The following is a 27,622-nucleotide window of genomic DNA, read 5'->3' as shown; positions in this document are numbered from 1 at the left end:
TATGCCTTCCTCTTCCTAGCTTGATGTAATCTGTCAAACTCCAATGAGAATAGCTATTATTGCATCTTTGAATATGGGCCTTTCTACAGAATTGGTGCAAAGTCAGAGTTGTTTTTCCACAATATTCAAGGAACACTTGTTCAGTTAATTCTCATATTGTATTTTCAGAAAGTTTTGGAATATTTGTCCTCTCTCCAAATTTGTCACTACTGAAACACATTAAAGGTTGTATCAGCGATTTCTAGCCTAAAACATAAAGTGTCAATTTCAGCTGACCTTTCTTCACGATCCGCTCGCTGCCTGCCCCATAAATTGTCTGTGAAAAAACCGCGTCTCTCTGGTCAGCCTAGGGTCCGAGATATGCCAAAAAAACAATCGGCGCTATCAACTATTCCACAGATAATCAAACAGTGTTCCAACCAATCAGCGACAGGGGTTTGGTGTTGTGGACTTTCCTACTGGTGCTGGGATGTGAGGGAGGCGGAGCGAAAGTCCACAACACCAAACCCCTGACGCTGATTGGTTGGAACACTGTTTGTTTATTTGTGGAAAGGTTGGTAGTGCCGATTGTTTTTTTGGCATATCTCGGACCCTAGGCTGACCAGAGAGACGCGTTTTTTTCACAGACAATTTATGGGGCAGGCAGCGAGCGGATCGTGATGAAAGGTCAGCTGAATTTGACACTTTATGTTTCAGGCTAGAAATCGCTGATACAACCTTTAATATATAATTTAATAAGAAGGTTTATATTGACCTATTAAGATTTTACTTTCAGGCCATTCTTCGCACCAGTTCTGTAAAATGGCAATATACATTTTTTTGTGTGTACTATAACATATATGTATGCCGTAGTATGATGCCCTGCTCCATATGGAGTTAGAACGGCTCCTTGTAAAGGAAAATGCCATGGCTGCACAAAAACAACACCAACTCACAGATCAAAGAGGATCTGGGTCCATTAACAATTGGATCAAGAAGCTGTGCAAGTAAGTCTATTCATGCAGAAACCTCTCATTTTTTACAATGGTTCAATCAAAGCATGTGTCTGATGGACCTTCTCTTTAGGTTAAGCTTGCCTGAGTACACACTGGACTTTGGCTATGTCATCAACGGCAGCATCGTGACCCACATTGTCAAAATAACCAACACTTGTCCACTTGCTGTATCTTTCAGAGCTGACAGGAACTCATTGGCAGGCACAGGTTGGTCCTTTCCACAGAATGGTCAGTAGATTAAAAACAGCCAGAAATGCTTGTTCAGGACAGCATCGATTTCAGCAACAGATCTTGTTAAAATAGATGTCAATATTTGTGATGAAGCTTGTGGTTTTATGTAAAGTTAAACTTGTTATTATTCCAGTATGAATAATTCTACATTTCTTTCTGCATAGCTGTATTCACTGCATTAATATTCATTTTTATTCTGCTCAGGGTTTAGTACAGAATTGGACAGGGTGCAGAATTTGCCCTTCTGCGAGACTGAGACGTTTGAGGTGAAGTTTGATGCCCGTGGGGGCAATCTGGGACAGATCGATGCAGTTATGCCCATACAGGTTTGGTGAAAACGATATTAAATATCTGAGACAAGCAAAGAAATACAGAATGAAGATGAAATATTGACTTTTTGTGCCTTTTGAAGCTGCAAACATCGATCATCATAAACATTCACACATTCACAAATACACAGACTTGTGCTTAAAGGGATAGTTCACTCAAAAGTGAAAAAAGTCTGTCTTTAACTACTCACCCTCATGTTGTTTCAAACCCATAAGTGCTTTATTCATCTTCAGAACACAAATTATGATTTTTGATTAAATCCGAGAGCTTTCTGACCCTGCAAAAACTACCAGTCAAAATAAAGCAGAAACAGTACAATTTTGAAATATTTTTAGTATTTAAAATAATTGTTTTCTTTTTAAATATATTTTAAAATGAAATTTATTCTTGTGATTTCTCCAGTCAATATTATGTTATAAACAAGGGGCAGCCGTGGCCTAATGGTTAGAGAGTCGGACTTGTAACCCAAAGGTTGCGGGTTCGAGTCTCAGGTCCGGCAGGGATTGTCGGTGGGGAAGGTGAATAACCAGCACTCTCTCCACCCTCAATACCACGACTGAGGTGAGTCCCTTGAACAAGGCACCGTATCCCCAACTGCTCCCCGGGCGCCGCAGCAATGGCTGCCCACTGCTCTGGGTGTGTGTTCACTACTGTGTGTGTGCACTTAGATGGGTTAAATGCAGAGCACAAATTCCTAGTATGGGTCACCATACTTGGCCTCACTTCACCTCCTTTCCTTTCCTAAGTAGAATTTTTTCAGGTTACTTTGATAAATAGAAAGTTCAGAAGAACAGCATTTATTTGAAATAGAAATATTTTGTAACATTATAAATGTCTTTATAATCACTTTTGATCAATTTAAACTAAGCATTCTTGAAAAAATCCCTCCCAAAAAAAATAAATAAATAAAAATAAATAAATTTATACTGACTCCAGGCTTATGAATGGTATTGTATAGTAATATATTGTTACAAAAGCTTTTTATTTCAGATAAATGCTGATCTTTGGAACTTTCTATTTATCAAAGAATCCTGGAAAAATGTACTCAGCTGTTTTGAATGATTTCTGAATGATCGAGTGACACTGAAGACTGGAGTAATGATGCAGAAAATTTAGATTTGATTACAGGAATAAATTACATTTTAAAATATATTCAAATAGAAAGCAGTTATTTCAAATAGTAAAAATATTTCTCAATATTATGGATTTTGCTGTATTTTGAATCAAATAAATACAGGCTTGGTCGAGAAGAGGAGAATTCTTTAAAAAACAAAAAAAAATCTTACTGTTCAAAAACTTTTGACTGATAGTGTAGATAGCAATGGTACTACCACGTTCAAGGCCCAGAAAGGTAGTAAAGACATTGATAAAATAGCATTTGTAGACAAAAAGCATTCTCGTAGTTCAATAAAATTACGGTGATGTCACATGCACTGTTTTAACAATGTCCTTACAACCTTTCTTGGCCTTGAACATGTCAGCTGCATTGCTGTCTTTGCAGGGTCAGAAAGCTTTCAGATTTCATCAAAAATATCTTTGTATTGTTCATACAGTATATATATGCATTGGAAGGCACCCACTACCATCCCACCCAATACTAAACATTGTAGCATATTGCCCATTTGTTAATATACTGTAGCGTATTACTGATACATTTACTTGTGTCTGATTGACAGGTGACTAAGGGACCCCAAGTGCATGTGCGTTTATGCGCGGAGGTCACAATGCCATCTCTCATGGTGTCAACAGACACACTGCAGTTCAACACTATCCAGTGTGGCCTGTGTCAGGTGATCACAGTCCAGCTGCACAATGACAGCCCAGTGCCCTGTGAGTGGAGCATCAGACAGGAGGAACGGCCAAAGAAGGTACAAGAACGTGCAAACAAAGAGCTGATGATCATGTACGGTCAAAAGCAAAATATATTCAGACACCTTCAACATTTCTCACATTATCACAGTTTATTCGCTACAGTTTAGAAAATGGTAATAAAATATGACAAGAACTCAGGAGTTAAACTGTGTCGGAACAAATTCATCTTGATAATGTCAGATAACTTTGATAGAAAGAAAACAAAACATGGTCAGGTCAAAATGTCAAATCAAATTTTTGGTCCCAAATTTGTAGCAATTTTACTGGTAGTTCACTTTATGAAGAATTTTTGGGTGTAAAATGTCACAGTTTACTTTTTTTGCTATCCTCACTTACAGTAATGAACAATAGAAAATTCAAAAATCAAAAATGATATCTTGTGTCTGAATAATTTTTGGTTTGACTGTATAAAGAAAGTCCATTTGATTTCATGTTGACTTTGAGACTCATTTCCATCATTAATAAATTGGTTTAGTAATGAATTACGCAGTGCCGAGATTCATTTGTCTTTGTGGCGTGTTTGCTGCTGCTAATCAGTTTTAGATCAGACTGTGGTATGAGGTTTACTTCAGCGCTCTTACCATATGTTGTGGTTTTTCCTCTGATAATGCATCTAGTTTTTGTTGTGATTGAATTGAATGGAAATTTATCCCAGATGTTGTCTGTTTGGTTATGTGAGCAGATCGACAAGCACATCCCACTGTACCTCAGACGTCAGGCTCAGCTGAAACAGCGGCCTCCTCCAGTTGTCTTTGAGTTATTGCCCTCAGATGGCACACTCTATCCGGGTGACAGAACCAACGTGCAGGTCAAATTCAGCCCAGCAGAGGGGGTAAAGAAACACAGACACTAGCTATGAATACGCAATTAGTAGCTTTACATATACAGTACTGATCAAAACTTTGGGGTCAATAAAGTTTTTTTCTTTTCCAAAGAAATTAATGTTTTTGTTCTGCAAGAATGTATTAAATTTAGTCTAGACATTTATAATGTTACAAAATATTTATATTTCAAATAAATGTTGTTCCTTTTAAATTTTCCATTCATCAAAGAATCTTCAAAAAACTATTTCCACAAAATACTAAGCAGCACAACTGTTTGGAACATTGATAATAAGAAGAATGTTTCCCAAGCAGCAAATCCACATATTAGAATGATTTCTGAAGGATCATGAGACACCAAAGACTGGAGTAGAGATGCTGAAATAAATCACAAAAATAAATAAAATAGATTACAAATGATTGATATTACAGATATATTAAAACAATTGTTCTAACAGTTATTAAATGTATCATTATTTCAGCATTTATTAGTATAATTTTGTATAAAAAACATGACAAAATCTTACTAATCCCAAACTGTTGAATGGTCGTGTAATAATTATTAGGAATAGACTTTCTATTGTCAAAGTTTTAAGATTAAATCTGGCTATATTTTATCTACAGAAGTTTGGGATCAGTATGATTTTTAATGTTTTTTAAAGAATTCTCTTATGTTTATCAAGGCTGCATTTACTTGATCAAACATACAGAAAAAACAGTAATAATTGTGAATTATTTGTACGGTTTAAATATTTTACATATATTTTAAAATCAGCCATTACTCCAGTCTTCAGAGTCACATGATCCTTCAGAAATCATTCTAATATGCTGATTTATTATTAGAGTTATCTAATGTTGGCAACAGTTGTGCTGCTTAATATTTTTGGGAACCTGTGATTCTTTTTTCAGGATTCTTTAATAAATGAAAAATTAAAAAGAACAGGGTTTACTCAAAATAGAAATCTTTTCTAACTAAGTAAGTCTTTGCTGTCACTTTTTATTAGTTTAACACATACTTGCTGAATAAAACTATTCATTTCATTTTTAAACAAAGAAAGAATAAAAATGTACTGACCACAAACTTTTAAATGGTAGTTTATATTGTTACAGAATATTTATAATTTAAATAAATGCTGTTCTTTATTTAACTTTTTATGGATTAAAGAATCCTGAAAAAATGTATCACACGTTCCAGCCAAATATTATCCAGCACAACAGTTGTTAATTGATAATAAATCAGCATAGTAGAATGATTTCTAAAGGACCAAGTGACACTGAAGACTGGAGTAATGATGCTGAAAATTCAACTTTGCATCATAGGAATAAATTACATTTTAAAATATATTCACATAGAAAACTTTTGATCAAATAAATGCAGCCTTGATGAACATAAGAAACTTAAAAAAAAAAAGCATTTGAACAGCAGTGTATACAAGCTATACTTTATAAAAAATAATACTAACACAAATGAGTTTACCATGTTGAATTTGATTCCTTATACTAGGATGTAGACACTGTAGTTCTATCGGGAGTCATAATAACATGATTGAGTTATGAATAATTCAGCTATATTGTTTTGCCTGCAGTTGATCAGCAGCCAGCTGTGTATCTTTATTCAAAGGCCTGGTTGTTTTTCTTCTCATGTGTGTTGTTCAGAGGGCATACAGTCAGAGGCTAGTGATAACAGTGGCTCAGAGCACTCAGAAGATCCTGCTGCTGGCCCAAGGTCAGGGAGAAGAGCCTCAGCTGGAGTTTTCCTCCTCAGAACTAGATTTTGGCTCCATCCTGCCCTTCAGTGAAGGGAAGGTAGCTGAGGTGGTTGTCTGCAACCCTTGCCCCTTCCCTATAGAGTTTTACTCTCTGGACTTCGATAAGCAGTACCTAGAAGAGGAAGAGGTAAGCTTAATTGGTTAAAAAAAATTCCCTCTTAGATAGTAATGAGCTCACATACTAAAAAAGAAAGTTTCAGCTTGTAAATTCCTACTATTAACTAACATTTCTAACATTATTTCAGACCGAAGTATCATAGCAATGTTTTCAGCAATTGCCTTGTTTATTTTTTACTGTATATATCTTCAGTTCTCCCAGTGACTCTTTTTCTAAACAGTGATCTTCAAATATTTGGTGTGTTTGGTTCAGTGTAGTGCTGGATACTGTCACCCCCATTGTATACTCATCCTCTTCCATTGTTTCTTTGTGTTCTGCTTCTCAGATCTTGCGAATGTTAAAAGGATATGATGCCCAAAATGTGCTACTTCTTCCTCCTCGTGGTCCTGGCGAGACTCTGCCTCCAGAACTGTTGGACTTCTACAAAGAGCAGAGCTCACAGGAACCCAAGCAAGGTACGTTTACAGCAACAGAAATTTTAAAATGTTTTTTTTTTTTTAAATATATATATATATATATATATATATATATATATATATATATATATATTTTTTTTTATTATTATTTGTTTATTTATTTAGTTAGTTTAATCCCATTTTTATCATTTATTTAAAAAAATATGCTATTTTTCTACACTTTTCCACAGATCCCAGTTAAAAAAACTCTGGTCTATATAATCAGAAATGATCTCAAAAGCGTATTTTTGTTTCAGGTTTGCAATTTAGATGTTGAGTTTTGCATACATGTATCAGACATAACCTAATGATTTTGAATGGGTTTACAGGTAAAAGAGTTACAGTTGAGTTCAAAAGTTTACATACACCTTACAGAATCTGCAAAATGTTCATTATTTTACCAAAATAAGAGGGATCATACAAAATGCATGTTATTTTTTATTTAGTACTGACCTGAATAAGATATTTCATGTGAAAGACATTAACATATAGTCCACAAGAGAAAATAATAGTTGAATTTATTAAAAAAATGACCCATTTCAAAAGTTTACATACACTTGATTCTTAATACTGTGTTGTTACTAGACTGATCCACAGCGGTGTTTTTTGTTTAGTGATAGTTGTTCATTAGTCCCTTGTTTGTCTTGAACAGTTAAACTGTCCGCTGTTCTGCTGAAAAAATCCTTTAGGTTCTACAGATGAGATGTTTATTTAGCATTTTTGTGTATTTGAACCCTTCCCATCAATGACTGTATGATTTTGAGATCCATTTTTTCACACTGAGGACAACTAAGGAACTCATATGCAACTGTTACAGAAGGTTCAAATGCTCACTGATGCTCCAGAAGGAAAATTTATGCATTAAGAGCCAGGGGTGTAAACTTTTGAACAGCATGAAGATGTGTACTTTTTAATTTTTTTGCCTAAATATCATATTTTTTCATTTAGTACTGCTCTTCAGAAGATGCTTACATGTTTCCTACAAGACTAAATAAGTTAAATGCACCCTAATCTTCAAATTCAAAAACGCTCTTAATCCATCATGTTTCGTTCTGAAGAATCAGTGAGCGTTTGAACCATCTATAATAGTTGCATAGGAGTCCCTCAGTTGTTTTCAGTGTAAAAAGATGGATCTCAAAATCATAGTCATTGTTGGAAAGGGTTCAAATACACAAAAATGCTGAAAAGCCAAACAGAGTTTTGGGACTTGAAGGATTTTTCTAAAGAGCAGCGGGCAGTTTAACTGTTCAGGACAAACAAAGGTCTCATGAACAACTATCACTAAACAAAAAAACAAAACAAAAAACACAGCTGTGGATAATTCAGGTAAAAACAATGTTTAAGCACAATGATTGTTAAGGATGTTTAATTTTTCTGTTATCTGTCAGAATTGGATGTAAGACTAAAACACATCTGACATGGTACATGATCACAAGTTAGGCCTTTTGGCAGAATTTTAAGTGAATCTAATAGATCTAACCTGTTTTTAAGATTCCGGAGAAGGTCTTGAAGATGAAGACAAAGGGGAGACAGCTGCAACATCTGAGGGTGAAACACTCAGTGGTAAAGGTGTGGTTCAGCCTAGAGCAACAGTAATTTAAATGCATCTGCATTTTTTATGAAATTGGTATTATAATTCAGTACATAATTACACATAAATGAGAGAACATGTGTCTTCAACTCACAGGAGCCCAGACCAAAGACAACATCAGCACTGGCACTGCAGTGGGGGATTTGGAATACGACCCTGTGTCTAAAGTTGTTGCACGTCACATGGGCATTGATCTTTCACCAGAAGGCAAGGCTGCCCTAAATCGCCGGGGCATTGCCATTGTTGTTCATGGTGCTCCTCTGTCAGGTATGATGCTGTTTGTTCTGTTGGTAAATGATAAATCATTTATGTATATTATTTTCAAAGCAAAATTCAAATGTGAGCATCTCTGTGCAGGTAAAACAGGGACAGCAGTTACTCTAGCTAAGCACTATGGGGCAGCGTGTCTCAGTGTAGATGAGTTGGTGCAGGAGGCTGTTGCATCAGGGAACAGCTCCGCAGCCCTAAGTGCAAGGGAACAATGTGCCAGGTTCGCTGTGGTGAATGGCCAAAAGGAAGTGGATGAGCCAGCAGCTGATATGGTGGCCACTGTTGGTCAGGGTGCTGGTGTTCTTAGTGTTGAGGCACTTGCCAAACACACAGCAGAGGGCAGCCTTACCGGTGATCCAAAAGTCCCCCCGTCGTCTGCCTCAACCCGCAACAAAACAAACATTACAGGACATTCACAGAAGAATAACAGCTCTGGTCCTGCTGCTTCAATGGTAACACACAGTTAAAATTCTTGACACTAAGTCATGTAAATAAGTCAGAAAAAAACATTTATAGTTTGGTTATTATTATCAAAAGATATCTATCTATCTATCTATTTATCTAGTCTGTCTGTCTGTCTGTCTGTCTGTCTGTCTGTCTATTTGTCTGTCTGTCTTCAGATGTGGCAATTAAGAATGCACGGTTTTTCACACGGCAGCCGCAATTCGCCACATGATCATATTTCTATCATGTTTTAATGAGTTGTTTATTTCATCATAGTTTCCAAAACAAATTAACCAGCATAATGATTATGTGACACTAAACAGTTTATTTAACAGATTTGTGAGTTTATATCTTGCATTTCTGACTATATAACATGCAATTGTGAGATTATATCTTGCAATTCTGAGAAAAAAACATAAGAATTACAAGATAGAAACTCTTCTGAGAATAGTTCTGAGAACATATCAGTCTTTTTTCCTCCTCAAAATTGGGCTTCACTCACAATTGCGAGGTTGTAATTCTGAGAAAAAAAGAGACATAAACTTAAATCATAAAAAGTCAGAATTGAGGGATAAACTCGCATTTGGGAGCTAAAGACTTTATAACTTACAATCAGAATTGTGAGTTTATATCTTGCAATTCTAAGAAAAAAATTCTCAGAATTGCAAGATATAAACTCTCAGTTCTGAGAACATATCAGTCTTTTTTCCCCCTCAAAATTGGACTTCACTCACAATTGCAAGGTTATAATTCTGAGAAAAAAAGCCAGAATTGCGAGATATAGACTTGTATTTGTGATATAAAAAAGTCAGAATTGAGAGATAAACTTGCATTCGCGAGATAAAGACTTTATAACTCGCAATTTTGAGTTTACATTATGCAATTTTGAGAAAAAAAATCAGAATTGCAAGATATAAACTCACAGTTCTGAGAACATATCAGTCTTTTTTCCCCCTCAAAACTGGACTTTACTCACAATTGCGAAGTCATAATTCTGAGAAAAAAGCCAGAATTGTGCGATATAAACTTGTAATTGCGATTAAAAAAGAATTGAGAGATAAACTCGCATTCGCGAGATAAAACTTTATAACTTTATAACTCGCAATTTCGAGTTTATAGCATGCAATTTTGAGAAATTAAGTCAGGATTGTGAGTTTATATTTCGCAATTCTGACATTATAACTCGCATTTGCAAGTTAATATCATGCAATTCTGACTTTATTACTTGCAATTGCAAGTTTTGATCTTACAATTCTGAGAAAAAAGCCACAATTGTACTTTGTAATTTTGATTGAAGTTGCCATAACTTAATTTTTTTAAATCAAGCAATTACAGTAAATTAATGTAGTGTAGAGCTAAATTTAAAAAATATATACATACTCGCACACACACTTTAAAGATCTAAACCTGCAGGAATTTTTGTTTGATGGGTAGGGTAAAGGGATAGAAAATACAGATTTTGTACAGTATGAACGTTATTACGCCTATGGAGTGTCCTTATAAAACATGAAAACCCAATGGGTGTGTGTGTAAGGTTTTCCCCTGATTAAAATAGTAAATATAATAAGATACTAATACCAAACATATGGTGTAACATATGGGTCTGTACTGTGTGTCTTGTTTGTAAGTGCCATGTATGAATGGATATAAATAAATATTTCAAATGCGTGTGTGTTGTTGCAGACAGATGGTCAGGTACACAGGCGTCTGAGTGTGAGTGCCAGTCAAAATGAAGAGCTGGGCCTGATTAGCTGCCTACTGCCTGATGATGTGTTGGTGGAGATCCTGTCAGAGAGACTGCAGGTATGTACATTTTTTGTATACCCTATACATATCTAATATATGGCTGATAATTTGTGTCAATCACAGCATATGTAGACAGCACATATTGACTTTATCCTGCTTGCTCCCATGCCATAGCTTAGCGACTGTCACCGTGGTGTTGTGATTGACGGATTGGAGACACTGTACTGCCACTCACCAAGTAAAATGCTCCAGATCATCCTGAAAGCCTTCAACAACCGTCGCCATATTTATGTTATCAACCTGTTTAACAGCTACAGTGCCTTCAAGCTAAGGTGCTCTAACACTGTTCTGATACAAATTCAAGATTATTTTTTATTGTAGTATGTGACCCTGGACCACAAAACCAGTCCTTAAGTAGCCATAGCCAAAAATACTGTACATTGTATGGGTCAAAATGATCGATTTTTATTTTATACCAAAAATCAATGGGGGTCATTAGTAAAGATCATGTTCAATGAAGATATTTTGGACATTTCTTACCGTAAATATATCAAAACTTAATTTTTGAGTAGTAATATGCATTGCTAAGAACTTAATTTGGACAACTTTAAAGGCGATTTTCTCAATATTTAAATTTTTTTCACCTTCAGATTCTAGATTTTCAAATAGCTCCATCTTGGCCAAATGTACATCAATAGCTTATTTATTCAGCTTTCTGATGATGAATAAATCATAATTTCAAAAAATGTACCCTTTATGACTGGTTTTGTGGTCCAGGGTCACATGCATCAAAATACATTTACTTGAGACACAAAAAATGGATGTATTAAGGCTGATTTTCAGATAATTTATCTTGGGATTAAGTTTATTAAGCATGAACATTATGCTGGATTTTATGCTTAAAACAAGAAAAAGCAACTTACCAACAGGGTAAGATAAATTGCAGTATTTATTTCAGAATGAATTTTATAAAAACAACCCTTAATATATTATGTCTAAATATATATTTGCTTCTAAATTCTAAATTAAATTCTAAATTTAACTTCAAAACAAGAATCATTTAAGAAGATTTATTGCAGTGTGTCTTGTAAGTGAGATTCAGAAAATATTTAAAGACAGGTTTTCATAACAGTGAATATACAAGAAAACTGCAGGTAAGAATGAGTTTGTAAAATTAAAATTGCGGATTTTTTTTAGAGAACAGGACAAGTCTGACCAAGAACAAGAAGAGAGAAGACAACAGGAGCTTGAGAATTTAAGGAAAGATGATATAACACCTAGCGAGGACTGTGATCCAGAACATGAAGACCCCCTGCCACTTTCTGAGGAGATACAACATGAGATGGTTAGTTTGAGTGTGCAATTGACAATATGCGTACCATCAGAAGAATATTCTCGTGAAGTTGTTTCAGATTTTCATGTTTAAAATGTATTAACCTGAGTACATGAACTACATTAAAGGGAAAGTTCACCCAGAAATGAAAATCCTGTCATTGATTACTCACTCACGTTGTTCCAAACCCGTAAGACCTTCCTTCATCTTCAGATCACAAATTAAGATATTTTTGATGAAATTGGTACAACAGTCCATTTTTGCATAAAGAGAACAAAAATAAGAAACTTTGACGCCCATTCACAAGAGTTCTTTGCACACAGAAAGTTTTCTTGTAACTTCATAAAATTACAAATGAGCCACTGATGTCACATGGACTATTTTATTGATGCCCTTACTACCTTTCTTGGCCTTGAAAGTTTGGAATGACATGAGGGTGAGTAATTAATGACAGAATTTTCAGATTTCAGATGTTTTTGTTGAACCATTCTTTTAAGTGTTTGATTCAAGGTAAAGTGTATAATTTATGCACCACAAACAGCACTAATTGTAATTGATTTAAAAGAGATTATCCAGCTGGCTGGCATTGTCCAGTTATGTTTGAAATCTATTTTGAAAACTGTTTTGTTGCTGTTCTTTAACAGTCCAGTGAAAATGACAGACAGCTACTGGCCCGATTCCAGCTGTACGAACAGAATCAGCCAGAACTCGAGCACATTCTTCAGTTCTGGGACCGGACACAGAGTCTCTTATTGCAGCCCATGGCCTCCGAAGTCCAAGAGACTGTAGACATAACAAACTGTCCTCCTCCCTCTGCCAAGAAGAGCAAGAAGGAACGAGAGAAGGAGAAAGCTGAGAAGGAAAAGCAGAAAGTGGAAGCTGCAGACATGAAGTCACCAGCTCCCAGTCAGACCCAAGTGTCAACTGATGGTGCCGAGACCTTGGAAAAGATAGTGGTTCCACAGCCTATTCCATATATCTGGCTGTCTATAAAAGAGAAGGGACAACTAAGTGGATTTGAGATCATCAGTAGCATGAAACTACCCTCCCATGAGGAGGTAAAGCACCTCAGTTCCTCTTTATATTGAAACAGTTCTTCATTGCACAAAGCTTCTGTCCAGGTACATTTTTTAAATGTTTTTCCTCACAGATTTTGGATGAGTTAGGGTTGGGACCTAAAGGTCCACCCATTCCACCACCTATAATATTCTCAATAGTCCCATACCCTAAGATAAGACCAGTTCCCAACACACAGCTCTCCAACAGCTGTTTTACCTTTTTGATGCCAACATCTTGTGAGGATCTGCCAGAAGCAGACGTGAGATCAGAAATTAAGGTACTGAAGTCTTGAAGGCCTTTCAGGCATTTATATAGTATGTATAGACTTAAATTAAAGACTTAAATTAAAGATCTAAATACATTAAAAGCAGTCTACTTGTCTTTCCACAGGAGGGCATGACGATTACTAACCCATCTACTCCTGGCCAAGGTATGCCTTCTGAGGAACCCAACCTAGAATACAACCAGGGGTAAGGAGGTCCCTCACACACATAAACCACATGTACAATCACAAATAAACAGAACCATTTCTTTAAAACCTTAATTTCTGCCGTTCTTTTACAGACTGACTCGTTTCCGCTGGATTGTGCCCTCAAATGGTGCAGTTACTCTAAGGATCAAGTTTTACTCTTCTGTTCTTGGAAATTTTGATCAGACCTTTACCTTTGAGGTGATGGGGACCAAGCGATGTTATCAGCTATACTGTAGAGGAATTTGTGCTTTTCCAACTATAAGCAGAGACCCGAAGTAAGTAACATTTCAGCTGGGAAATATAGTTATGATAGACCTTATGTACTATAGTGTCTGTGTGTTTATGTAATAGGATCGTGTTTGCACGCTGCAAGAAGAGCCTGCGGCCTGAGAGTGGACTTCAAAAGACTTACATTATCCAGTCAGACTTGTATGAGTTTGGACCTCTGCTGTGTGGAAAGACCAGGGACAGGTGCTGCTAAATGAGCATTCATTATTGAGTGTCTTAACAGTAATTTTCTGTTAAAGTTCTTCTGTAATAAATGTGATTGTACTAGGGCTGGGTAAAAAATATAGATTTCTCGATTTTAATTCTTAGTTTTATGAAACAATACTGCTTTTAAATCCCAAGAATTGATTAGTCTGGCCTATTTTCAGTTAATGAACAGAACATTCTAGCACACCTCCCAATCAAATCGTAATGAGCTTTGTGCTTTGTTACTTTAGAAATTAAACAAAGTCTCAGATTTCAAATTGTGTCCATTTTATTACAGTATTCAAACAATAAATGCTGTTTTGGCACTGTTTAATGTGGAACCGCTTTAATACTAGTTATAGCACAAAATAAATGTTTGTATTTAAAAAAAATGCATTGGAGTAGAAATGTAGTTATGTAATTTTAACCTTCAGTATTATAGTAATGTAGTGGCCTCTCATGAATATTTTACAGCATTAGTTGAGAGATTTACCTTCCTTTGAGAAAATTTGGCATGTACTGTACCTCATATATATCCAAAATATTTGATATCAATATAGCATCGAATCAAATAGTAAAACATTTGTCAAAACCCAGCCCTAGTTTGTATATTAGGTCTTTATTAATATTAATGTTATCCTGACCCAGGTATAAAGAAGCAAAATATCCTGAGAACATGGATAAGTTGGTAATTCACAATACTTCTAAAATGGAGGCAGAGATCCATTTTTGCTTTCAACATGACACCAAAGCCACCACTTTCCTTCTTGACCCTCCAAATATGACGCTGAAACCCAATGAGCGAAAAGTATGCACATTTTTATTTCTTACTTCTTGCACCATGCACAGTTTTACAATAGTTGGAGCTATATATTTTTTTTGCAATATTTAAAAAGTAATTTGAATGATATTTTGTGCTTTAAAATTTTAAATTAAAGCAGTATTTGCTCCAAACAGTCTAACTAGCCATTTCTTAAATTTGTTAACCACCCTTGTGATTAACCATGATGTGCCTTATGAAGACTTACTGGCCGAAATGTTGCAGTAAAAAAATTTTTGGGAGCTTTAATTTAAGTGTATGGACAGTCTTTCTTTGTCTTGTGTTTTGAAGTTGTACTTTTCTTTTTTAGCCACCTTTTTACATTATAGGAGAAGTTCAATTCCATAACAAAAATTTACAGATAATTTACTCACCCCCTTTTCATCCAGAATGTTTATGACTTTCTTTCTTCAGTTGTAAAGAAATTATGTTACTTGGGGAAAACATTTCAGGATTTCTCTCCATATAGTTGACTTCAATAGTGCCTTCGAGTTTGAACTTCCAAAAAGCAGTTTAAATGCAGCCTCAAAGGGATGATCCCAGCCAAGGAAAAAGGGTCTTTTCTTAGGTTATTTTCTTAAAAAAATGACCACTTATATGCTTTTTAATCTCAAACGCTCGTCTTGTCTAGCTCTGTACTCTTGAGTATTCCGGTTCAAGACAGTTAGGGTATTTCTCCTCCAACTTTAAAATCATAACTGTTTTACCCTTTTTGTAAAGGACGTTTGATCTTTTTTGCATGTTTACTTTGTAAACACTTGGTCGGTAATTCTGCAGCGATTTAGGATGATTTTAAACTTGGAGGAGAAAATAAGATGGGAGTTTTTCAACCTACCCTAACTGTCTTGAACTGGAATACACAGAGTACTGTACATGCAAAGCTAGATAAGATGAGCATATGAGGTTAAAAGGTATATAAATTGTTATTTTTTTTAGAGAATAATCAAACGCTTCGCTAGATTAAGATCCTTCTTTCTTGGCTGGGATTGTTTAGAGCCCTTTGAAGCTGCATTTAAACTACATTTTGGAAGTTCAAACTCATGGGCACCATAGAAGTCGAATATATGTAGAGAGATCCTTAATGTTTCCTCAAAAAACATAATTTCTTTACACTGAAGAAACAAAGATATGGACATCTTGGATAACTAGAGGGTGAGTAAATTGCTTGTACATTTTTGTTCTGGAAGTGAATTTGTCCTTTAAACTCAGTTTAACACCAAAAAAGGCATTTACTCATACTCTCTTATCATTAATGTTTGATATCTTCCTGGTAGCTGCTGATGGTGTGGGCATACCCAAATACACCCAAATGTATAGAGGACAGCTTGGTCTGCTGCATCAAAGGAAACCCAGAGCCTGTTGTCTTCCGTCTCTCCTGTATAGGCGTCAGGCCTGAACTGGAGCTGGACCGCAAGCTGCTCCAGTTTGACAAAACTCCACCGTACAGGTGTACTACATTTACTTTTTGGTTAATTGTTATAACTAGGGGCAAAAAAAAATCCTTTTAATTAATGTTTTGTATTTTGTCTACAGAAAAGAAACCCAGAGTTTATGTCTGTGCAATAACACCCTTATGCCAGCTGCTTGGAGACTGAGGGGCCTGGAGATGCTTGGAGATGAATTCAGTGTGTCTCAGAACAAGGGCATCATCATGCCTCATTCTGACTTCAAGCTGCACATGTATTTTATAGCCAAGAATCCTGTCAAATTGAAGAGGGCCATTAGTTTAGAGGTACTGCACACCTTTTGTAACTGAAACATTAGCGGTGTTTACAAATATAAAGATGCAGATAAAGAGTAAATGTATCCATGATTGGTACTGGTATGCATTCGTTTGTGTGCATGTGTGTTTACCAGGTGTCAGATGTGGAGAACATTCTTGGCATTGTTCAACATTCAGAGAACATTCAGATTATTGCAGAGGCCTATGATATTGCAGTGGACATAACCATTCCAGAAGGTACTTACTGTAACTGAAAACAGTTCGCCATAAAATTAAAATTCTGTTATCATTTGCTCACTCTCATTTGGACTTTATGTCTTCTATGTAACACACTGACTAATACAAATTTTGTTCATTCATTTGATGCTGTTTTTGCATTCGCTGCAGATTCTGATGGTTCATTAGACTTTGGAACAATCAAAGTATCAGAAGAGGTCAAACGCTCTATTAAGTTGGAAAACAAAGGCAAATATGACATTGCCTTTAAGTAAGTTACTATATAGATATTTATATATAGTTACGTTTTTTTAATGGAAAGAAAAGAAAAAGAAAAACATCTAATATGTCTTTAACATTTCTTCTTTCTCCTTTGTTAACAATTTTCACTTACAGGTTTAATCTAGTGGCCACAGAGCCAGAAATGCCAGATCTGAACTCCATCTTCTCCATCACTCCTCAGAAAGGCTCATTACGCCCCAACAATAAGCCCAGTACCATCCAAATTATTTATCACCACAACAAAGAGATGTCCATCAGAGATAGTCCAATCCTTTGCTGTCAGGTCTTTTAATCTTACTACTTAATAGATTCTTTACTGTACAGTATTTTTATTTTAGTTCTGCTGTCATCAGAGATTAAAAAAAAATATAATTGTGTTGTGTTGTATTTTCCCCAGGTTATTGAGCCCAATTTGGAGGGTGGCGAGACTATTAACACTATACCAATTAAAGTGTCCGTCCAGGCACTTTTCACCAAATACAGTATCAGTCCCTCTAATGATATCAACTTTGGCCCAATGGTCTACGGCTCTCGCAAGAAACAGACTTTCACTCTGGAGAACAGAGGCAGCTTTGAGATCCGTTTTGCAATTAGGATGTGTAAAAACATCCCAGTTCCTGCACAGAGGAAAGGGTATGTCTACTGTTTTATTAAAGAATTAAAAAAAATGGGGAAAAAAGGAAAACATAAAAAAATGTTCTGGTTCTTGTTTTTTTTGGAAGCTTGGGAAGTAAGAAGCCATCAAAAGACAATTATACTGCAAAACCATCCAGTGCCAGTGAATTACGACAAACCATGCAGAATGAGATTGGCATATCGACCCAGGTAAGAAACTGTATTTCTTTAAATATTAAGTATTAATCTTACAACGGCATTTTTGGTGCATTTAAAAAAAGAGTCAAATCTAAAATTACGAGATTAAAGTCGGAATATTTTAAGAATAAAGTCGAAATATTTCGAGAATAAATCAAAATTACAAGAATAAAGTCGAAATTCAAAGAATATAGTCAAAATGTTTCAAGAATAAAATTTAAATCGTGATTAAAGTCGAAATTACAAGAATTAAATCCTAGCAGTTGGGACACCGGAATTTATGTGAATATATGTGAAATTGTTAGCAGAAATCAAACCATGTGTTACACTTGCAGGGACAGTATGCTTGGAAATAATATTTCACGTCTTCGATTGCATTCAGTAGGCCTATTTGTAGTGCGCCAGCCATTCAATAATAGCAATAAGCCTTGTGCTTTTGGTACTTTTAATATAAAACAAAGACTCAGCTTTCAAATTCTGTCAGTTTTATCACAAAATACAAATTGTAAATGTGTTTTTCAACTTTATTTCAAGTTTATAGCACAATATTAACATGAAGGAAAATCAGAAGGAAAGAAAAAAACAATATAGCCTAATTTAATGAAACAAATGTCTCACTGTAATCGGAAAGATGACTGATTCACATGCAGCTTAAACTGAGATGAATACAGTGGTCTGTCATGCTACATTAAAGAGTGTGAAAAACACATTAATGTAATAGACATATTGTTTGTATTTCTCTGTATAACTGACAGATTTTAAAAGCGGAGACCTTGGAATAGCTCTTGTTGCGCCCAATCTGGGCCATTTGCATGTGCAATAGGCTAGAATATACTCTCAAAATATTGTAAATTTAATCTTGTAATTGCTACGAATGAATTCTCATAATTTTGACTTTATTGTCAAAATATTTTGATTTTATTTACAAAACACTTCAGCTTTATTCTCGAAACATTTTGACTTTATTGTCATTCTCTGAAATTCGAATTCTTTCTTAAAATATTTTGAATTTATTCTTATAATATTTTGACTTTATTCTCATGATTTCCACTTTATTCTCAAAATATTACAACTTTAATCTTGTAAACGCCGCCATACAATCTATTACAAATAATATTTTATGTTTTTTTATGTTTTACAGACACATTTGACATGTGGTGTTTTCACATTGTCCCCATGCTTGGGAGTTCTGGCGCCTGGAGCCCACCAAGTAGTAACTGTGGATTGCAAGGCAGAGCATGTGGGTTGTTGGGAGGAATGTCTAGCTATAGACATCACTGACAGAGACCCCTCTGAAAACCCAGATGGAATTCCATACAAGCTAATAGCCGAAGTTTGTATGCCAGGTTTGTGACTGTGAAAAATTCTATATAACGTTCTGTGAAATACATTCTTTTATTATGCACCATTTTTGTTCATTCTTTGATGGTTTTTAAGAGTTGAGTATTTTGATAGCTTTCTTTATCTTTATCTATAGACCTTTTTCCTGAGTAAACGATGAGCGCCGCCATTACGAATTCTAACGTCAGATTGAATGCTTTTCTGTTGCGGTTTCCATAGGAACCCATTCAAATAGCGTCCATCTGTTTTTAATGTAGCTACCTTCCGCTGCTTCGTGTCATCTACACACTCATTAAAGTGAGGCACTGACAAATGACGGTCATTGCGACATTGCCAAGTGATGGCGCTATGGAGCCATGTGCTTTTTAAAAACATTTTAAAGGTTGTATCAGCGATTTCTAGCCTGAAACATAAAGTGTAAAATTCAGCTGATCTTTCATCACGATCCGCTCGCTGCCTGCCCCATAAATTGTCTGTGAAAAAACCGCGTCTCTCTGGTAAGCCTAGGGTCCGAGATATGCCAAAAAAACAATCGGCACTACCAACCATTCCACAGCAAAAACAAACCGTGTTCCAACCAATCAGCGTCAGGGGGTTCGTGTTGTGAACTTTCCTACTGGTGCAGGGATGTGAGGGAGGCGGAGCGAAAGTCCACAACACCAAACCCCTGACGCTGATTGGTTGGAACAATGTTTGTTTTTTTCACAGACAATTTATGGGGCAGGCAGCGAGCGGATCGTGAATAAAGGTCAGCTGAATTTGACACTTTATGTTTTAGGCTAGAAGTCGCTGATACAACCTTTAATAGGTTTAACATTAGTTTATTAGCTCGGAATATACCCTAATTTGACTAGAAACAATGCAGACCGGAAATGCAAAGCATTCTTTCAGTTAAGAGTCGGACTTACTTCCGTGTTCAGGAAAAAGGTCTATAAAATAATCAAATCACTGCCAAACAGGCTTAAATTGTCCTCTTTATTGAAGAGGGGAACCAATTTTATGATACTTATGTAACTTTAATTTATATAATATATCCTCAGTTGTATAAGGGCTCTTGAAATGCTTTATATTTCATATTAGCCATCCATTATTTTTATTATATTGAACTCTACCCACCATTGTCTACCTTTGGTGCATGCCTTTGGGTTCAGTGGGTCCTACGGTGCAGGTGCACCCCAGGACTCACTAGGTCCTTCGGTGTTGCTCCACCTCTAGGCTCAGTGGGCCTCATGGCTCAGTGTTTCAAGAATGATGTGTTACATGAATGACCTGCTTTTTAAAAAAAAAAAAGTTCTTAAACTAGAATGAAGTATAGTGTAAAATGATCTCTCTGTCATTGTACTGTTTACAGGAATAGCAAGTACAGACATTGCTTCTATCTTTGAGGAGCACCGTATCTGTAAGAACAGTAGCATGTTGCAGTGTGAGCAATACCGGAACAGTATGGGCGTCTATGTACAGGACGAGAACAAGTTTGTCTTCAACAATGTACTGGTGGGTCAGTCAGCCAAAGCCCAGTTCCGGCTGACCAATCCAGGAAAAGTGTCCTGTGAACTCAGTCTGGCAATCAAAACAGTTAAGGTGTGTTTGCAAGAAGTTATTCTGCAGAATACAGTATGTAAACAATTATAGCGTTTTTTTGAAATATTGTAACTGTTAATGGACTAATTGTTGCTTAAATGCCAAGTTCTGTCATGAAACTCTAGATGGGCGCAGACTGATGGACCGTTAACCAAACTGATGATATTCACAACGTTAAAAAACTTGCTACACAAGCTGATTGTTTCATGTTGCATATGCAGCCAAAACGCTTGCTGCTTTACATTTTAATGGCTAGTTAGCATTCACTAAAGCAGTTCGCAGCATGCTTTCTGCTGAAAGGAGTTCCTCTGAAACCCTCCACCTCCCCAGCTCCATCTGTATAGATCTGCTACAGGTTATTACATATGCTATTTGTGCTGCAGCAGTATGTCTTAAATACTCACAGCACCATATCTGCGTATGCACTGGCAGTAGCAAGTTCATGTATCTGCTTTGCAGCAACAGCAATAACCAACAGCAGCTGCAGTTCATCAGCGTAGCAGATCTATTCCACCAACACCAAATACATTAATATTTTCATATCCATTACCACACTAATATCTTCAAAGAGTTGTCATAATAGAACTGTATCTTGCTTAACTGTTCTGTGTTAACTTTTTTTTTTTTGTTTGTTTTAGACATCGACCCCCAATGCAGAGGTTTTTGAGGTGACCCCTACTAAGATGTGTATCCCTAGCCATTCACATGCTTTTGCCACCATCACCTTTTCTCCTATGACTATGCACATATATCATGCAGTGTTTGAGGCAGTTCTCAAAGGGACCACAAGGTAAATGCTTTCAGTACAGGTTTAAACTGTAAATGGTTGTTGATAGTTTGTTGAGACTTTACTTTTACTGTTGTTTTGTAACACAGCCAAGCTTCTGCCCCCAAACCCAAAGCTCTGGTGTTTGATCTAATGGGTGAAGGCAATTTGCCCTGCATTACTGTTCTGAGACCTGTACAGAGGACTAATCGAGGTCAGCCAGTGCTGCAGTTTAAGCGCTTATTGGTGGGACGAAGGCAGTCTCTTCCATTAGTGATCAAGAACAATGGCAATGTGCCTGCACAAGTAGGATCAGACTCGTTTTTCAGTTAAACTTCTATTTCTCTGATGTTAATTTTCTTTGTAATAATCCATTCTTCCATTCAATATGCAGGTTAGCATTGTTCTACAATATCACCTGGACGTTTTCACTCTAAATGCTGCTCCTGGCACTGTTTGCAGACTGGCCTCCTCACAAATCGAAAGCAATCCCAGAGAAGGCAAGCCATAAACACAATGAAGAGTGCATACAAATTCATTTCTATGCAATGTGGTTATGATTTGCTTTTTAAATAAGCTTTGAAACTAATAACAAAAAACAGCAGCAGATTGTTTTGGACCTTGCTCCAGTTTATTAAATTGAGTGTCATTGTTCATAGGTTATTGCAGTCATTTAGAGCTGGTTATATCACAAAATACAGCGATCAGTACCTTGATGTCAAGCGGTTGTTTGGCCAAAGAATGCAGCCATTGACCAATCAGAATCATATATTTTAGAGAGCTGTATATTAGACTATATGAATATTTTAAAATTTAATAAAGTCATTTTGAGATTTGTGATTATTACTTTTTTACAGAGTGGTGTAGTGTAGGAGAAGGAACAAAATGTTATTTCTTTCATGACGTTTAGCTTGAGGCAGGCAACCATAAGCAGTAAATTGAAATAAAGCGAACATTAGCATGTGATATGCAACAGAAACATATTAAAATGAAATGTAACTGCGTTTTTGATCCATTTCAGAGACACAACTAGCACATGTAGCCTCTCTGATCCTCATGGCTGGGCAACAAGCAGAATTCCAGATTGGGTTTCATCCAAAGGTGGCTCAGAAGTTTGAGGCCAGCATGAAGTTAATGGTAAGGGATAACCAGTATGATCAGACAGTGGTGCAGCTTGTGGGCGAGGGTTACCATGACATCATCATCCTGGAAAACATTGGCAGCAAAGTTCAGCAGGACAGCATTGAAAGTAAGTAATGCAAAAGACAAAAATTGTACCATGTATTTTATGGATATTTTTGGTTTCAATACCCACTGTTGGTAATTATGGTAATTACCTTTTCTAAATGCTTCTCTCAGGTCTGTCTGATCTTCTGGATTTTGGAGACTGTCACGTGGGCCGCACTTATCAAGAAACCTTCACCATGACAAACCCAAGCAGCTCCAAGGTGCTGCGCTTTGAATGGCTTCCCAGCGGCCCACAGCTGAGCTTTTCTCCACAAGTTGGTCACTTGCATGCCGATTGCTCCAAAGTTGTGACGGTGACCTTCTGCTCAGAGGAGCCCATTGTGCTGAATGCACAAACAATAAAATGTAAACTCAGCAGTATTACCTATCAGCAGCCTGTAGACCAGGTTCCAGACTGGGATGACTGTCACAGGACTGTTAAATGGGTGGATGTAGACAAGTCGACACAACAACCAACCAAACGGAAGGTGAGTTTCGTGGAATTAGTGCTAGAGATAATAAAGATGGAGATAACAGTAGCATAAATTCGAATATTGCAAATCTAAAGTTTTAATACAAAAAGAGTTGACATTGGATCTGCTTACTGATTTTATAAACTTCATTAAATGCCAAAATTTTAATTTTTTTGGTTTAATATAACATATAAAGTCACATTGTGAGATTAAAAGTTACATTACAGAAAATAGTAAACACAATTAGTCACAATTGTTAGGTATGAAATTGCAATTGAGAGATATACAGTGCCTTGCAAAAGTATTCATACCCCTTTTTTCACGTTTTATGTTGCTGCCTTAAATTACTTTTTTCCACATCAATCTACACTCCACGCACCATAATTACAAAGCAAAAAAAGAATTGTCAACATAAATGTATTAAAAATTAAAAAAGATACGTTGCATAAGTATTCATACCCAGTACTTAGCTGAAGCACCTTTACTGCCCTCAAATCTTTTTTTGCTGTGAATCAAAAAGATTTGCACATCAACATTTGCCAATTATCTGCCATTCTTTGCCTCACCTCTTCACCTGTCAAGCTCTGTCAGCTTGGATTGGGTCTGGTAGACATTTTCAGGTTTCTCCATAAATGTTTCATTGGGTTCAAGCTCAGGCCGAGCCACTCAAGGACATTCTCTGTCTATAAGTGTTGCAGTGAAATAAGTTTGTCGTGTCTTTATATATGATCATGGAGCTCAACTAGAGTGACCATCAGGATCTTGGCATCATTCTAGCCAAAGCCCTTCTCCATCAATTGCTCAGTTTGGCCAGGAGGCAAGCTCTAGGAAGAGTTGTGGTTGTTTCAAACTTCCTCCATTAAGGGTAACAGAGACTACATGCTTCTGTGAACCTTCAATGCAGCATAATTTTGTCTAAACTCTACCCTAGATCTGTGGCTTGATGCAATCCCGTCTCTGAATGTTCAGATCTTAAAGGTCTTAAATTAGAAATGACTTCTAATTCTTTTAATCTTGTCACTGTTCTGTGATCAGGTAGAAGCGACAGATCCGGAGCCTCCTCACTCTGTGGTGGAGAACTCCTCAAGAGAGATGGAGCTGATTGTTAGTGCCACGTGTGATTACGCCAAATACCAATGTGATACTGGACCCATTCGTTTCAAAGACACAATGCTGTACCAGACCAGAGTCTTTCAGTAAGTTTTAATGCACTGCACTCATACAATATTTGCTTAGAAATTAATTTTGGACAGATTAATGTGTTTTCATAACTGATGTTATGTTTTTAGCCTCCAGATGGAGAACAAAGGCAGTGTTAAGATGGAATATTCCTGGCAGGTTCTAATGGAGACATATGGAAAGACTGCGTCCTTTGAACATGGAGGTAAACCTTCAGCCTTTAAATGTTTGCATTGTGATCTGATGTACCACAGAAGTATGTTTTCACATTTCATTAGATGCAAGTAATAAAAATCTGTATTAAAGGTTGTATCAGCGATTTCTAGCCTAAAACATAAAGTGTCAATTTCAGCTGACCTTTCTTCACGATCCGCTCGCTGCCTGCCCCATAAATTGTCTGTGAAAAAAACGCGTCTCTCTGGTCAGCCTAGGGTCCGAGATATGCCAAAAAAACAATCGGCACTACCAACCTTTCCACAGATAAACAAACAGTGTTTCAACCAATCAGCCTCAGGGGTTTGATGTTGTGGACTTTCCTACTGGTGCAGAGATGTGAGGGAGGCGGAGCGAAAGTCCACAACACCAAACCCCTGATGCTGATTGGTTGGAACACTGTTTGTTTATCTGTGGAAAGGTTGGTAGTGCCGATTGTTGTTTCAGGCTAGAAATCGCTGATACAACCTTTAATGTAATCAATATATCTGATGTATATCAGGTAGGGCTTCTCGCTCGGCTCAAGGGAGTAGGACACCAGAAAGACCAGCGAGCTCTTTGCAGAGTGTGTCCTCTCTACTGCTAGGAGACCCAGAGCTTCCTCCCTTCAGTGTTGAACCTGATGTAGGGTTTATCAGCCCAGGAGCGAGTCAAACTTTCCACATCCGGTTCTCCCCTCTGGAAGTGGCTGATTTTAAGGCCAGTTTGATCTGCAGGTGAGACACATAGGCTTTGTACACACTGTAAAGTTTCAGAATTTTTCAGAGGTCAATTCAGTTGCAGTTGTCACTCCACAAAAATTATTTAAAGGGTTAGTTCACCCAAAAATCTAAATTCTATCATTAATTGTTCACCCTCATGCCGTTCCAAACCTGTAAGACCTTCGTTCATCTTCGGAACACAAATAAAGATATTTTTGATGAAATCAGAGAGCTCTCTGACCCTCCATTGACCACATGTTCAAGGTCCAGAAAGATTTTATTCACAAAAAGTATTCTCGTAGCTTCAGAAAATTATGGTTGAAACACTGTCACCTGGACTATTTTGTCAATATTGGTTCCTTTCTGGACCTTGCTGTCTATGGAGGATCAGAGAGCTCTCGGATTTCATCAAAAATAGCTTAATTTTTTCGGGGTTTGGAGCGACATGAGGGTGAGTAATTAATGACAGAATTTACATTTTTAGGTGAACTATCCCTTTAATTGTGTGTGTACAGAACAGGACTAAATGCTGAATTGACAAGCAAATTTAGATGTAGTGTGTGTGACCTACGCAGTCTGCTAATATTTATAGACACACAGAATCTTTGCCTGTCAGAATTAATGAACGACCAACTCCCTTGTATGTAAAATAAATAAGCTGAAATGTGCTGAATATGACTTTTTGCTTAGTTCTAAAATTGTTTTTAATTTGTAGAATCCCTAATCTAAAGGATGAGCAGAGTCCAGTGATCAACGTAAGTGGTCGCAGTTTGCTGCCATACTGTCATTTCCACCTAAAGGATTCAGACTACCTAACTGGAAACAGACGAAATCCTGAACTCCACAGTCCCCTCATTGTGGACCCCAATACCAGGGTTATAGAGTTCACCTCAGTGGGTATTGGCACATCTGTCCAGAGGTAAAACATTTCATAAAATGTTCTGACTTTGATTGGATTCACGCAAAGATTAAAGTTTTGTTATTAATTACTCACCCACATGCCGTTTCAAACCCGTAAACCTGTTCATCTTCAGAACCCAAATTGAGGTATTTTTGATTAAATCTGAGAGCCTTCTGACCCTGCATAGACAGCAACACAACTATGCAACTATGTTCAAGGACCAGAAAGGTAGTACATCGATAAAATAGTCCATGTGACATCAGTGGTTCAACTGTAATTTTTAATGCTACGAGAATAAGTTTTGCGCAAAGAAAAAAAAAAAAAGACTTTATTCAATGATTTCTCCTCTTTAAGGTGAGTCTCCGATGTTCTTAATATGTTTCTGGGCCTTGAATGTGTCAGTCTCATTGCTGTTTATGCAGGGTCAGAAAGCTCTTGTATTTAATCAAATCATATCTTAATTTGTGTTCTGAAAATGAACGAAGATCTTATGGGTTTGAAATGAGTTGAGGGAGAGTAATTAATGACAGAATTTTAATTTTTGGGTGAACTATACCTTTAAATTATATATACTTATATAACTTACAAGTTATATAAACAGTAACATTGTAAAATGCTGATATTTTTCTAAATAATTAAAAAAAGTCTACAGTGTCACATGATCCTAATAGAATAAATGTGTACTAAATAAAAATACAGTATACTCACAGACTTGTTCCTGATTGAAAATATGGGTGATTTATTATTGCATTGCACAAATAATGAATGCATTGTTTTCTCTCAGGGAATTTGGTGTTATTAATCCCACAAACAAGCCATACTCTTTCATCTGGAGATGTGAGGACTCAGGCAAATCTCCTTTCAACTGCCTTATGCCAAACAAGTCCGTTCAACCGGGGAAAGAAGTGAAGGTTTTTTGTTTTGAGATTTTAACAAAAAATCTTATGCTTTTTCAGATATGAATCGATATAAAATTTTAATCTCTTTTTTCAGGTCTCATTTGAGTACCAGGTTCTCAACCTAGATTTAGTGGAATCCTTCTGGACCTTCTTAATCCCTGAGCACAAATTATCTTTGCCTTTTCTGCTGGTGGGCACTGCTAATGAGCCTGTTGTCTATATTGATCGGGCCCACCTCAATCTGGGCAGCTTGCTACTAGGTGAGGTTTCAATAAAATGCTCAATTCTACCAAGAATAGTTGATCCAAAAATAACTTTGTGTCATTATTTACTCACCCTCATGCTGTTCCAAACCGGTATTGGGTTCATTCTTCTGTGGCACACAACAGAAGTTATTTTGTTTTGACCTTTTTTGTCCGTACAATTGGAAGTCACTTGGGACAAAAAAATACTTTGATGCAAATTATGACAGCTAGGACTGGAGTGTGATGAACTGATTTAGATAGT

At 36.6% G+C, this 27,622-nt stretch overlaps 1 protein-coding gene across 1 annotated transcript in view; it reads left to right on the top strand.

Moving 5' to 3' along the window:
- Nucleotides 1–27,622, top strand: part of hydin (HYDIN axonemal central pair apparatus protein) — a 100,824-nt gene that overhangs the window by 61,138 nt on the left and 12,064 nt on the right. The window contains exons 29-67 of the mRNA XM_073850652.1: nt 853–986; nt 1,066–1,202; nt 1,431–1,552; nt 3,233–3,424; nt 4,111–4,260; nt 5,906–6,145; nt 6,462–6,591; nt 8,083–8,165; nt 8,287–8,449; nt 8,540–8,904; nt 10,580–10,699; nt 10,817–10,974; nt 11,840–11,987; nt 12,620–13,033; nt 13,126–13,311; nt 13,425–13,504; nt 13,599–13,781; nt 13,858–13,977; nt 14,629–14,788; nt 16,075–16,247; nt 16,334–16,532; nt 16,658–16,760; nt 16,911–17,010; nt 17,136–17,304; nt 17,419–17,654; nt 17,744–17,846; nt 18,976–19,180; nt 20,527–20,771; nt 21,395–21,546; nt 21,633–21,828; nt 21,917–22,022; nt 22,544–22,771; nt 22,882–23,237; nt 24,258–24,418; nt 24,512–24,606; nt 25,117–25,330; nt 26,031–26,234; nt 27,001–27,127; nt 27,210–27,375. Coding sequence (XP_073706753.1) covers nt 853–986; nt 1,066–1,202; nt 1,431–1,552; nt 3,233–3,424; nt 4,111–4,260; nt 5,906–6,145; nt 6,462–6,591; nt 8,083–8,165; nt 8,287–8,449; nt 8,540–8,904; nt 10,580–10,699; nt 10,817–10,974; nt 11,840–11,987; nt 12,620–13,033; nt 13,126–13,311; nt 13,425–13,504; nt 13,599–13,781; nt 13,858–13,977; nt 14,629–14,788; nt 16,075–16,247; nt 16,334–16,532; nt 16,658–16,760; nt 16,911–17,010; nt 17,136–17,304; nt 17,419–17,654; nt 17,744–17,846; nt 18,976–19,180; nt 20,527–20,771; nt 21,395–21,546; nt 21,633–21,828; nt 21,917–22,022; nt 22,544–22,771; nt 22,882–23,237; nt 24,258–24,418; nt 24,512–24,606; nt 25,117–25,330; nt 26,031–26,234; nt 27,001–27,127; nt 27,210–27,375 — 6,823 coding nt within the window. The remainder of the gene's footprint in view (nt 1–852; nt 987–1,065; nt 1,203–1,430; nt 1,553–3,232; nt 3,425–4,110; nt 4,261–5,905; nt 6,146–6,461; nt 6,592–8,082; nt 8,166–8,286; nt 8,450–8,539; nt 8,905–10,579; nt 10,700–10,816; nt 10,975–11,839; nt 11,988–12,619; nt 13,034–13,125; nt 13,312–13,424; nt 13,505–13,598; nt 13,782–13,857; nt 13,978–14,628; nt 14,789–16,074; nt 16,248–16,333; nt 16,533–16,657; nt 16,761–16,910; nt 17,011–17,135; nt 17,305–17,418; nt 17,655–17,743; nt 17,847–18,975; nt 19,181–20,526; nt 20,772–21,394; nt 21,547–21,632; nt 21,829–21,916; nt 22,023–22,543; nt 22,772–22,881; nt 23,238–24,257; nt 24,419–24,511; nt 24,607–25,116; nt 25,331–26,030; nt 26,235–27,000; nt 27,128–27,209; nt 27,376–27,622) is intronic.

This window comes from Garra rufa, chromosome 11 (genome assembly GCF_049309525.1).
Source record: "Garra rufa chromosome 11, GarRuf1.0, whole genome shotgun sequence".
Taxonomy (NCBI): Eukaryota; Metazoa; Chordata; class Actinopteri; order Cypriniformes; family Cyprinidae; genus Garra; species Garra rufa.
This window is presented reverse-complemented; position numbering and strand designations above follow the sequence as displayed.